A 14,133-nucleotide genomic window follows, 5' to 3' on the forward strand; every position below is an offset into this window, starting at 1 on the left:
AAGCAGAACCGAGTCGTATGTGTGGAGGGACAGTAACTGTGTGTATATGTAAGCATTTAAACACTGCAGAGAGTAGAATTAATAGTAACAGTATTGAAGAAATTCATTTCACCGAAACAATAACGTGGCGCACAGTGTGACGTCAAAAAAATGCACACACCTTTAACGCTGCGTTTTCTCCGTTCTTCTCGTCCACACGTAAATGCAAAAACTGAGTTTTCAAAAATATCCACCCTGGTGGGAGTTTTTAAAAATCTCTGTTTTCAGTGACCGAAAACGCCGTTTACGTGTGGACGAAAGGTGCAAACGCATAGAAAAATCTGCATTTTCAAAAATACCCGGGTACGTGTGGACGTAGCCTAAGACAAGGCACTGTGTGTGTGTGTGTGTGTGTGTGTGTGTGTGTGTGTGACCTCCTGCTGACCAAAAGGATCATAAAAGCAGGAAGCTTACAACACAAGAAACAGATCTTTCAGATAGCATGAATCTGCAGTAAAACCTCCCCCAGCACAGAGTGGCTGGAGAGGTGGTCAGGAACAAAGGAATAGCTTTGATCCTACTGCTTGAACCAAGACTGTACAAATTTAAGAAACCCAATGACAACATTCAACAATTAGACTTAACAATTACAAACACACATCCTATTGATGTAGTGACCGTAAAATTTATGAAGTAGATGTGAGTTGGTCTCCAGTTTTCATCTCTGGTGTAGATTGTGTCATCAAGTGTTAGCATATATTTTTGGATGGATTCGTTATGTATGGAAACAACACAATGACTTGTAAAATTGATTTAAAAAGATTCTGCAGGCCACGAGTAAACATCAATGAAAATTATTATTATAATGCATATATTTATAATGAATACATAAGTTCAGATAATTCTACGATCATTGTAACAGAAAGACTGACTTACCTGAAGCCTATCCATCTTGGGGAAGCATTTGGTGACAATTACCCTGGCCAACAGTAGGAGAAAGGGGTTGGCCACCTGGCTATACACCGATTCCCCATCCAGGAGCAGGCTGGAGTGGATGGCATCAACCAGCATCTGAGGCTCCTAGTCAGGAAATTAGGATTAAGTCCTCACACTGACAAATGGCTGACTTAAATGAAGGTCTGACATTAGGACTGCTTTCTTACTATTGCTGAGTCGCCGCTGCTGCTTCAGCCTAGCTCTGCAAATCAACTTTGTTGATTAGAAGCCTAAAGGCACATTAAGGCACAAAAAGGACCTGCCTATACTGCAAACACTAAGTTAGATGGCATTTCAACATGTTTTGTCAAAATCGTTTAGCTAGATCTGAGTTCAGCTTTTACTGAAGTTTCCCAGTTTTACAGCATGTTCTCTTCTCAGGTGATTGTGCCAAGCATACATGCAGAATCATTTCAGTTACTTAAATTCATTGTGTCATCCTCTCCGTCACACTCTCTCGTCTCACTAACATGAATGAGAGATGAAATCCAGGCTCCCCTTCACAACAACAGTGCAAGAAAAACTCATTTCACAGCAGGTGCTCAAACTTGTAGGAAAACAGTGTGTTTATTACCATCACATTAAGAGTTGTTCTATTCAAGTGTCCTAGCAGCCCATGACTAAAACGGATTTTTAGATGAGTTTTTTTAACCCTTCTCCCTAGTTTGTTTGTTTGTTGTCACAATTCATTTGAAAAAGATCATCTACATTAATCGGACTCAGAAGTGCATTTAACTTCGTTTTTTTTTTTTTTTTTTTTTTTTTTTTTATTATCAGAATTAATTCCACACGATTATGGCTCTGCCATGTTTGTCCTCCCTTTCACGCATGCTGCCACGCATGTATGGGTGACCTGCTTCATACCGCAGCCTCCTTCATGTGACAGCAGAGATAAATCACTGACACCAAAGAAATTACTTTGATAAAAGGATTGGTCCTCTCTTCTGGTGTTATGGCAGGGTGAAATGCTCTATTGTGCTCACAGTATCGCAGTGCCAGGGGGAAGCAATCTCCTAAACCCAAGTAATTAGGACTCCAGAGATGCTTCAGTACTGAGCTCTAGTCCACAGAGCTCCGTCTGGCTCTGCTCGATTCAGGTCACTTTATACACCAACTTAAAAGGAAGCTTTGACCACTTTGACAAGACTATGATTCCTTGATATATTTTATAATATGCTAACTTACAAATCAGTAGGAATTGGGATGTTATTTAGATTGTAATTTAAAGTACCTTACTCCTTCAAATAATAACTTAGTCAATTAAAAGTCTGCTCTCATAATTCCACTATATTGCTAAAAGTATTCACTTCAATATGAACTCGAGTGACATCGCATTCTTATTCGATAGAGTTTAATATGATCTCAGCCCATTCTTTGCAGCTATAACAGCTATAGCTTTTCTGGCAAGTGTGGGAGTGCGTTTATGGGAATTTTTGATCATTCTTCCAGAAGCACATGTAAGGTCAGGAAATGAACGAGAAGGCCTGGATCGCAGCTTCTGCTCCAATTCATCCCAAATCTAAATCCTGACTCTATCAGGTCTTTATGGACCTAGCTTTGTGCACTGGTAATGTTGGAGCACAAAGGTGCCATCCACCAAACTGTTCCCACAAATTTACAAACATGAAATTGTCTGAAATGTCTTGGTATGTTGAAGCATTAAGTTCCAGTTCCTGTCACTGGAACCGAAGGACTGAGCTCAGCTCCTGAAAATCAAGCCTATAATCTTTACACTTTGACAGTGAAGTCACACAAGTACTTTCCTCCTGGCAACTGGCAAACTCAGACTCGTCCATCAGATTGCCAGACAAAGAAGAGTCCAGTGGTGGCATGCATTACACCACTCCACCTGCCTAGGTGATGCAAGGCTTGGACGCAGCTGCTCGGCCATGGAAGCTCTTTCACGAAGCTCTTTACACTGCTAATCTGAAGGCCACATGAAGGCCTGTAGTGACTGACATCAGCACATTATACACCTTAGTGTTTGCTGACCCTGCTCTGTGATTTTACATGGCCTACCACTTTGTGGCCAAGTTGTTTTCGTTTCCAAATGCTTAGCAGTATTATAGCTCTTCCACTGCTCAGAGCTGACCGGATAAACAGATTAAACAGATAGTTTAGCATCCTATCACATTACCGGTGGAATTCACTCAGATCCTGAAAGTGCCATTCTTTCACAAATGTTTGCTTTGTACTTGATTTTTTACACCTGTAGAAGCAACTGGAACACCTGAATCCAATAGATTGTGTGTGTGTGTGTGTGTGTGTGTGTGTGTGTGTGTTCTAATACAAAAGCACAAATCTTAAGTTGATTTGGTTCTTTAGGATTTCTGTTAAACAGCAGTGATGCTGTATGGCAGACTTGAAATTTACACATCTTTACTTTGTCTCCAAAGCATTTTTTTTTTTCATTTCAGAGATTTTGCTGTGTAAATTCTGCTTTGAAATTCAATAATGCAATAACCTTTATACAATCAACAAGGTCAATCAACCTCAAACAACCTGCATCCCCAAACATGAAGAAAATCACATATATCTGTTTCAGTTTAGCTGACACTCAGCTCCTTTGCTTCTCCCAAAAGACTATTCAAGTTTCCTCTATTACAGTTTCACCGTTTAACTTCTAAGCTAACTGACTTAATTCCAATATATGTTGACATTTACTGATAAGCCCATGGGAAAAAAATATCAACAAAACCTTGACAAAGGTCGGTTCAAATTTTCGCCAGCCTATAAATCACTGCAGAACGGACAGGATGATGAAGGAGAAGGAAGAAATCATACCTGAGATGACAACAGGGCTGGGGTCAGCAGATCACAGATATCGAAGGAGACCGGAGGACCGGTCCAGTTACTCTGGGCAAACATGTGGAGACACGAGACAGCCAAGGCCAAAACTGCCAACTCCCTGCAGCCAGAAGGACAAGACACAGCAGATTTACTGCACAGAAATATTGCAGAGAGATTTTTCAACAATACTTTTCAGAAGTGAGGAAAAACAAGTGAACTTTTTTTGAGAGATGCTCACTCAGGTCTTTAGGAAAAAACAGACTACAGCCAGTAACTCTGGCAATGGAAGGGACAACCATCGACATGTTTTGCTGCATTTCAATTAGGATGAGAAAATGATGGAGGGTGATGGAAGAGACAAAAAATTATGAGGGGTGAAGGAGGACGAGAAGGAACGAGAGCTGGATTCAACATTTACTCACGTACAGTTCTGCCCTGAGAATGAGAAGTGAGAGATGTTAACCTGAACTTATTAAAGAATTAATATTTCATGTCAAAAGGAATATTGGGGGTGAATGGAGAGAAAGAAACAATGATGTACACTGTCCATCTCTGGGCCACCATGGACATCTTGGTGTCCTCAATTCAGAAAACTCACTTTTTTAGTTTACAAAAGTAACAACAGAGATACTCGTTGACTCTTCAAGCTCTAAGCTGCCATGTTGGTGCTCAGGCTTGATTGACACATTAATACTGCAAGGTAATAGAAACAGACTTTCCCTGGTACCCATTGCTTACAAGGAAAGGGCAGGCTTTTTAATATTAGCATTAAAAATAGAAGAACCACAACTTAATTACTTTGTCAAAATAGGAAAGTGTTAATATGTGGTTTAAAGTAGCTGTGCCTAGTGCGACTGTGCCCTGAAAGTCTAGTTCTTGACATGAGTATACTCGGATGTAGGAAGATTAGGTAACAGCCACAAAAGGCTCACCTGTAAAAACAGGTGATAGGGTTTGTCTTTATGAACAAAACTCAGTTTTTGTACTTTGCTGAATTTACAGCAAATGTAAAAAATAACTGAAGTTAACATGCATCATCTTAATTTATTTTTAGTGCAGCTCAAACAAAAGCCACCCAGACCAGATATATGCTAAACACATATTACCAGCACAGTATATTTGCTGTTAAGTGATTCATGTAGAAATGAATGACTGAAGGGAGCTTGGCTCACTACTGTTGTGCAACTCCCCTTAAACTCTCCATCTAATTTAGCATGAACCATATCAGCCAGATTAAATGGGAAAGGTCTTTAAAAGCCCCACAGTAGTAATTTACAGTAGTTTTTGCAAATACTGATATTTATAAATGCAAATAATTGAATTATTTAATTATTATTTTGGTTGGCATAGCCATAGAGTTTGGAAAAGTCTATGAGATTCACATAAGTCATACTATTCCCAGTGAAATAAAATCCAGCCATGTGGTGTGTGGATTTCACATGGAATCCAAGAAGTCACTTGGGTGAGTGACGAAATGTTTATCAACGTCCAGATCAACACAATCTGCGATTTCCTTACCTGGATAATTGAGCATGCATCAATAAAGTTTGCAAAATGCCAGTAATACACAATAGCAATTTTCCGATTCAAATCGATTTTAGTTTGAATAATGCAATACTAAAATGTTGAATCGATTTTAAATATAAATATATTTTGCCAGAAACGCCAGAATCTCAGTTTAAAGGTCATGAAACATTTCAAAAACTGCCAAAGAGTTAAAACACCAAACAACTGAAAAAGCAGGTCAATGGATTCCGATCAAAGATGCAAACACAAAGCACAACCCAGCTGCACATACACGGACAGTGCTGAAAGCCGACAACTCAAAGATTCTGAAGCTGCAGGTTTTGTCACTCGGACCAGAATTTGCTGAACCAGCAGCAAAAGAAGATCAAAACTACGCTTCCCATTTGAAAAACATGTCATGAATTCTCTCTTACTTTTGCTGTTTTGCATCCATCACGGTTAAAAATCACACTTCCTGCACAGTGCTCTCTCGCTCAGTGTACTTCAAGACCAGTTTGCCATCAAAAATCTGTTTTCTGTATTATTCGTTCACTTATTATGCACCAGTCTGTGTTCACTGCTGGGTTTTTTTAAATGATGGATATGACTTTGTGGGGATAGGTTAATTGACAAATCTAAATTGCCCATAGGTGTGAATGCGGGAGTGAATGTGAGTGCGAATGGTTGTCTGTCCCTGTGTGTTAACCCTGCGACAGACTGGCAACCTGTCCAGGGTGTGCCCCGCCTCTCGCCCTATGACAGCTGGGATAGGCTCCAGCACCCCCCGCGACCCTGAAAAGGATAAGCGGAAGCGAATGGATGGATGGATATGTACTGATAAACGATTAGAATTATAATATTTCTGACTGAGTCAAAATTGAATTCCACTTGGAGATCGAATTGAATCAGGACCTTGTGAATCAGAATTGAATCGGTTATAGACATCAAGTGACCCAGCCCTAATAGTACCTGCTGGTCTGGTTATCATTGGTGCCATCGGTCAGGTACAGTAGTAAACGTCTCTCCAGGTAGGACTCGATGTTCTCCCCTTCGTGGTAGTCGCCATGTCCGTTGAGCAGATCTGTCACTCCCGTGCTCAGCAGAACTGCTTCAAAGTCCCCTTCCATAAGGGACTCCAGCAGAGGGCCTGCCTCTGGAAGACAATGTTTGGAGAAGTGAAGTTTACCGTTTGGTTTCTGTAACTAAAAAAAAAATAATGCTGTGTACTGCAGTTAAGGAAATTTGGATCAAGTACATGAATGACGATCCCAATATTGCCAGGAAATATCATACATTGCTTTAATACAGCATGTTGTGAATAAGAACAGACTTTTGTTTACTGCCAAAAGAAAAGAACATGTTTAGTGTCGCTGCTTCTTAGTCTAGAAAAGACTCATTTGCACTCATACGGAAAACCCTCATACCCCAAGGACCAAAGAACATTATACCAACACAGGATTGACCATCTCATAACAATTACATTGTTTCAATGTTTACAAAAAAAGCCTAGTGACTGGTGCAATCATAGACAGGCAAAAAAGGAGTGTGTGTGTGTGTGTGTGTGTGTGTGTGTGTGTGTGCGCGCGCGCGCTAGAACAAGTCTTTAGCAGTAATTGCAGTTCTAGAGTTTCAGATGTCTTTAAAACATCTGAACTGCCATCTTCGGGTCTTTCCATCAGTGTTCTGTGGCGCTGAGTCCGTGTTTTGACGGAGTCCGTTGCAAACTTCTGCTGAAGAAGCTCCATTGTGGTTCTGGCAATTTGCTATGTGGTGTTGAACTCTAAACCATCACGCCAGCCTTTGGTAACTGGTTAGACCTGAAAGATCAATGCCTTGGACACTCACTGCTCAAAAGGATATTCCAACGTATAAGAGGTTTTTTTTTTAGGCCGGTACTGATATTAACTCATTCACTGCAATTGACGTCTATAGCCGTCAATTGCAGTGAATGAGTCAATGGGTTTAACTCATTCACTGCCAATGGCTGGCAGTGAATGAGTTAATACTTGCAGTTGTCAAGCTGTCAGATGATGTCAAACACTGTTTGACTTCTTTTGCAGCAAACAAAGAAACAGGTAACACCTTTTATGCAATGGCAATTTTATTTATGAGTTGCATTTCATGACACACAAATTCACTGTACTTAACATAAATGACAGAAACAAAACTATGTAGATCTGCTATACCCAAATGCAAAAAACAAAAAAACAATTGCTACAAAGAAAGTGTAGTTTAAGTTTGTGTGTAAAGCTGAATCGATTGGTCTGATTTTTTGTTTTTAAATCCTGTCTGGTCTGGCAGCTTTTGCAATCAGAACTGTGATCTGACTGCACTGTGGCACCAAACACATTGTGCTCTCTATAATGAGTCTTTTCTTTAAACCCCTTAAAAGAACAAGAAAGCTTTGCTTTGCAAAATCTAGCTGTATAACAATGTAAACAGGGACAAAGTTTGATGTTGAAACAATGACCAAGCCCAAGTTGACATCAGTGGTGCTAATGCACTTATTTCCACTGTAGCCTTATTCTGCTATAAACAATCCCCTACCTATACTGCATACAGTGTGTATTTACCTTGCTCATGCTCCAAAACCACCGTACACTTGTGAGATAAAGAGGACATGCTGAAAAGGCTGATACCGAGATGATGAGAAATGTCGATTTATTGAAAGACAGAGGGCAGCTGCTGGGCCACCGCTTGCCAACAAGAAATAATTGTGTTGCCCGAGTGCTCCGTTCAACATCTCCCCGTCTTTCATTAGCTTTTTATTTGAGCGGGGAGACTGGCTTGGCTCATTAGCATTGATTACTTTGTGTTACCCTGGTGGAGGGAATAGAGGGGAGGAAGTAGATTGTGCTCTGAGCTGCATAACAAAGCCTGGCCAAGTTGAGAAACAGACAAGATTGTCTCCATCACAAACCAGGTGTGGACAACAAATAACCTAAACACTAATAACAGATGTGTCATGTCAGAGAACCTGTGCCAGCTTCACTGCTCTCTACAACCATTTTTCTTTCTTTTCTTTTTTAAATTAAAAATAAATAAATAAAATATCTCTATATCCAAAAGAGGTTTGCTTAGTTGATTTCCAGACAGCTGTTAGAAACAATAAGACGATGCATCCCCCTTACCAATGACACGCATCCTTGAATCCAAACACCATAGTTTTGTCAAAGATGGAAAACTATTTTCATGTAGGAGTGTGAGCCTATCCCACATGCCCACATCCACAGGTCAGTCACATGGTCGCTCAACTGTCCACTTGGCTTTAATAAATGCTTGCAGTGTGACTGGTGCTGTAAAAGAGGTGTGGAGATTTTCATCTGACTGCCGATCTAATGAAACCCAGGGGCTGCCATAGTAGCGCAGTGAGGTGGGAGGGAGAAGACGGGAGGAGGAAGGCTCTGGCTTTATGAGGGGAAAATGAAAGCCTGAGGTATGTATTTAGTATTTAGTATTTATTTATTTATTGTCATTGTCAAGAACAATGAAATTGCGTTTGGGGCTTCCATACAACCCTTCCACACCAAACATGAGCCAACAGAGTAGCCAATTTCACATTGGCAAGTTTTTCTTAAGTTAGCAGAGTTGATTTTTTCATTTTTAGTTGTGCTGCACATGCATTTTCCTTACTACGGGGAAACACGCAGGGTTTCCAGCAGTATATGATTTACTGCCAAGAAGCATTGTTACAACAAAGACATAATTAACCAAACACAAATTTCCTTACTTTTTGTGCTAAGTTTATAAAGAAATCAGGGGTGGCTCAAGATTTATGCACAGTATTGTAGGTTGCAAACTATTTGGCAAACATCTTAAACTGTTAGATGAACATGTTAGCTAAATGTAGCTGCTATGTTCATTTCTTCTTATAGTTCTCTCTTTCTCTTATATTAAAAATAATAACACTACGGTCGGACATGCGACTGTTTTACGTTCGGTTTGTTAGCAACAACGACGTTAAAACCATCGTGTGGCTCCGCCGTCCACTTGTTTATTTTCCGCATCAACCTTTCACAATAAAGCTCAACAACCTGTTGAGACTTTCCAAAATAAACTGAAATGATAACAATATACATTATTCTCAAACATCAAATTTCATCAAAAAAAATTACCTCAAATGAAAACATGAAGTAACTACAAACAGCACTTACACTAAACATAACTGATAATGTAGTTGTTGAATAAAAGTATGCAGTTTCAATTTAAAGTATCAAAGAGTGGCAGTTAAACTTAGGTAAGAGTACAAAAAACTGTTACCTGAATACCTGTACAATAAAACAGTGGATCGGGTAAACAGAAAGACCTCTCGATCTGATACGAATAACAAGTTTTTAAGAACAAATTTTTAACAAGTCCATCTGTACAAGTACGTACATCAAATGAAGCACATCAAATAAAAAAGAGAGCAGTGCCTGCGGTTTTTTGCACCAAATTAATTACATCTTCAAATGTGATTCATCACATGAAACCATCGACAGACTTTTCTTACCAACAGCATGAACACATCTCGCAATGACAGTGCAGGAAGGAAACTGTTTTTTTGTATTCATACCTGGATAACATATAAAGATCATGACAAACAAATTTGTGGCACTGATGCAGTTTTTCAGCTACATTTACTGATTTTCCATCCATGTTTTTTTGTGTGAAAAAACCCAAAATAAACTGCATACAGATGCAATGGTGTACAGAGGACTTTTCATTCTTTGTACTGTAGAGCACCTTAGATGCAGCAAACTACAAAACTCTAGAGCCAGCTATGAAGAAAAGGTGTCTGATGACGTTAAATGGAGAGAGAAAAAGTATCTCTTTCAAGGATAAAACAGAAACCAGTATGACTGTTTCGGGATCTTGCAAAAGATCACAGCACTTAACCATGCCACTCAACCAACAAAGCCCATAAGAAGACAGTGTGGATGTCAGAGAGATGGACCATGCCTGCACACATCCTGGCACATAGAGCACCTTAGCAGAGCGCATCGAACCATTTACAGCCCGAGAACAACAGTGGTGTCACTCACTGTGAGCTGTGTCCAATTTAAAGACATATCTGTTTCATTGTCAACATAGAAAACGTGTCACACCGAAATCAAATGAGGTACAGGTCATTAAGTACTTACCTGGCTACAGTGGGACCCTGTAATAAAGAGCCATCTCTCGTTTCCTTCATTGTTTTAGGCTACTTTATTCTACAGCCTCAGCCTTCCAGTATAACAGAGCATCTGGGGTAAAGTCTGACTATTGCTATGCAGTCCAAAGCTAATGCTTTCCTAAATATTTCAATCTGGCCATTTTATTTATTTCAACAGAAAAAAATGACTATCATGTTACCTTTAAACTGACAGTGAAAGGCTCTTTCATTCTTATAAGAAATTGTCTTCCAAGAACTGGATAATAGATTTACAGCTAGTTGCTGAATATTGTGCTTTAAGACTGCAATTTTCGTCCCTACCTTAAGTTTCTTTCATATCTCCACTGACAAATCTCTCCAGTTTAATTAAATGCTAATGCACTGTCAATTACTGCGGCAGAAATAAGACGTGGTCTAGGAACAAACCGTACTGAAGTCACACTAGAGACGGGTTATCCAGCAGGAATCTCGCAGTCTGGCCATTTAAAGCCTGCTGGTAACAAAGAGAGCCCCAGTTAAACAGACAGCACTGTTTAATACAGGATGTCTACCATTGGGGCTTTCTGGCAGTTGTGGATTAGTTTCAGGGTTCTAAACGCAGCTGACAGATGCGGCTCGAGTCGACTGGACGCAGGTGTATGGACAGAAGACGTCATGCTAGACTCTAATGATAAAACCTACCAGGAAAAAAAACAACCACGCTAGCTGTAGTTCATAGCTTTTCAACATAACCATCTAGTTTCCGTCCAGCTACGTCTCCGGTGAACATTGGGACAACTGGGCGAACTAAAGCTAACGTTAGCTAATGTTTAATTTCTTTTAAATCGACTTCATCATTTACTGAAAATCAATCCCAGTATAAGATTAACGCCGAATAGCATAGTTACATACCACATTTTAAATCGCTTTACAATATTACAAGACGCAATAGCTACCGCTGCCCACAAGCAATGCAAGTTTTTACTGCCAAAAAAATAAACGGGATTTGGTGTGACATCCACCAGAGCGCGAATGACACGTACCGTAGCTAAGTTTGCTTAGCAGACATTACATGAACATGAATTCATTTAGACTGTTGCTCTAGCACTCAACACTTTTATTAAGACAACACAGGAAGTCCTGTCAATACCGTTAAAGACTTAGACCAGAGCTGTTACCGTCAAATGCTTCTACATTTTAAATGTGCCTTCGCTTGGCAGGCGAGCACAACCTGACAGCTTTGAGAACCTGAGACAAAACTAACCTCGTTATGACAGTGTCAATAGCTACGTGGTGAATAAAGGAGCAGAATCAAGCGGCTGCCTCACCTGCAATACTGAAAATGTTCTGCTTCCATTCCGCTGTTTCACCGGCAGTTAAAAACCCTCGGAGTGCTGCGATCTCCACGTCTAGCGGCGGCATGACTGAACGGATTTGGTTCTTGCCAAAGTCAAGCTGGAGCTGCTGCCTTCAGTCAGGACGGTCCCAGATAAAAGCCAGCTATAAAGCGCTGTGCTAACGAGCCGATTCGGAGCGTCTCAATCAGTGATAAAATGTTTATTTCTGCCCATGTGGAGCAAGCGGAATCAGTGAGCAGCCATGACAGATCCGCGTTGCATTGTGGGAAAATTAATCAAGGCGCGCACACAGAGATGCAGAGCATTTCCAGTCTGCACATGGCCCGGGGATGTGGAGGAGTCTGGGGGGTTTTTGTTGTTGTTTTTTCAGGATATTAGTAGATGCTACGACATTCTTTGGTCCTTTCGTGCTGTTCGCAAACTGATTAACCTAATCACACTGACAACAATGAAATAACATAAAATAATAAAATACAGGATAAGGATGGGGCTTATTGTATGTTTATAAACAGGAAAATTAATTTACATCTATGAATGATTACGTCAACCATCGACTGTCTTAAAATAAGTGTGCTATACTGCACTCCTCAACCAAACATGGTCCACCCCCTTTGAGTAAATTTGTATTTAAGAATATAGTTAATCAAATATCATTCCCACAGTAAAGAAGGTTTCACAACTTTCACTGTGGTTGGATACTTACTTTTTTACCTATACACGTATATGATGTGCACCTAACAAAAACGCAAAAAATGACATTCGGAAAAGAGGTGAATTTGTAGGCTCAACTAATTCACCTGGCTTGAAATCCCATTACTTGAGTAGATTTAGCCGACATTAAACTTTGATATAGTCCATAAATACAGTAAACTTGACTTCATAAGTTAATGTGTCAATAGTTAAGTGTCAATTTAGTAATATAAGATTGATATTGTAAACATCATAATTTGGAAATATCAAAAATAATTATATTTCATCTTTACAAATTAGATGTTATTATGGTGAAATTAATTATCCCTTATACACCAGGTGTTACAGATGCATGGATACAAAAAAAACATCAAAAAATTATATTTTGTACCTGTCAAACTGTCTTGTCTTGGCATTTACATGTATTCAACTAAAGAAATAAGAATAAATTGTTTAGAATAAATGAATTATTTATTAAGTTGTCAAACATTTAAAGAACAGAATTGTACAATAACTCAACTCACAATATCTCACAACAAATCATCTCAATACTTTTTTTAAATAAAAATAAATAAAAGTATAGTCTATAAAGGATGTCACACTGGTGCCAAAAAATAAGGAGAAAAATGTGTTTTTAAGTATAATTTTATTTTTTAATAAAAATGTAAATGTCCTACCTGTGCAGATAGATCCATGGATATATGCATTATTCCATTTATGTATTGCTATTAACCACTTCTCTGTTTTAATCTGGTTTTAGGTTTGCGTAAAAGCATCTGGTTAGATGACTGACTTGATGTTGCTAAGACAGTTTAACAGAGGTCTCCATGGATCTCTGCTGTTCAGCTGAATGAGCATACACACCCGGAGGTCAAGATCAAAGCAGTGGAAAGAAATACTTTGTTTTCTAAAGATAGAACCTAGAGGCAAGTTATACAATGAAAAGAAGTGGGCCCAGAATGGACCTTTGAGTCACTCCACAAGTGAGTGGTGCTGTTGTAGAAGTGCAGAGAAACTTCTGTTCGTCAGGTATGATTTGAACCAAGTCTGAACTGTGCCTTGGATTCCACCTTCGTGTTCTAGATGAAACAGAAGGATCTTGTGGTCCACAGTCTCAAAGGCAGCTGACAGACAGAAGCACTAGAACTGCAGGGCTAGTAGAGTAAACGATTTAAAGAAGATCATTAAAAACTCTCAAAACAAGCAGTCTCTGTTCTGTGCTATGATATGATCTAGAACCTGTAAGCTTAAAAATTAATTTATTTGGTTTAAAACAACTTTTTCAAGAACCTTAGACAGAAATGATAATTTAGATATAGGTCTGTAGTTTGAAAGATCAGCAGGGTCTAGGTTCTTCTTTTTAATAAGTGATTGCAAAACAACATGTTTAAAGGCAGCTGGAATACAACCAGATGCAAGAGAATTGTTTATCAGAGCAAGTATAGTTGGTCCTGTTGAGTCAAAAGGCGAACACAGTCTGATAGAGAATATAAAGATCTTACATCTTTATAATTAGCACCGATCACCTCCCTTGAGCAGGGTACCTGGATGTCTTCAACTTACTATAGGCTCTCTGTGAAGGTGCAATAACATTTCAGGCCCACTTGTGATAACATTCTACATGCATGCATACAACTGGTGAAAGGAGTGATCTTGCTGTACTAAAGTGAGGAAGTGGTGGAATAGAATAGAATAGAATAG

At 39.4% G+C, this 14,133-nt stretch overlaps 1 protein-coding gene across 1 annotated transcript in view; it reads right to left on the bottom strand.

Moving 5' to 3' along the window:
• The window catches only part of ttc27 (tetratricopeptide repeat domain 27), an 82,106-nt gene extending 70,115 nt beyond the window's left edge, over positions 1-11,991 (bottom strand). The window contains exons 1-4 of the mRNA XM_085369606.1: positions 11,713-11,991; positions 6,241-6,424; positions 3,760-3,883; positions 916-1,059 (exon numbers count right to left, since the gene is read on the bottom strand). Coding sequence (XP_085225732.1) covers positions 916-1,059; positions 3,760-3,883; positions 6,241-6,424; positions 11,713-11,806 — 546 coding nt within the window. The 5' untranslated portion in view covers positions 11,807-11,991. The remainder of the gene's footprint in view (positions 1-915; positions 1,060-3,759; positions 3,884-6,240; positions 6,425-11,712) is intronic.
• Positions 11,992-14,133: the final 2,142 nt, after the last annotated feature.

Source organism: Diplotaxodon limnothrissa, linkage group LG13 (genome assembly GCF_057381915.1).
Source record: "Diplotaxodon limnothrissa isolate DT_005_m linkage group LG13, D_limnothrissa_male_GT1.1, whole genome shotgun sequence".
NCBI classification, from domain to species: domain Eukaryota; kingdom Metazoa; phylum Chordata; class Actinopteri; order Cichliformes; family Cichlidae; genus Diplotaxodon; species Diplotaxodon limnothrissa.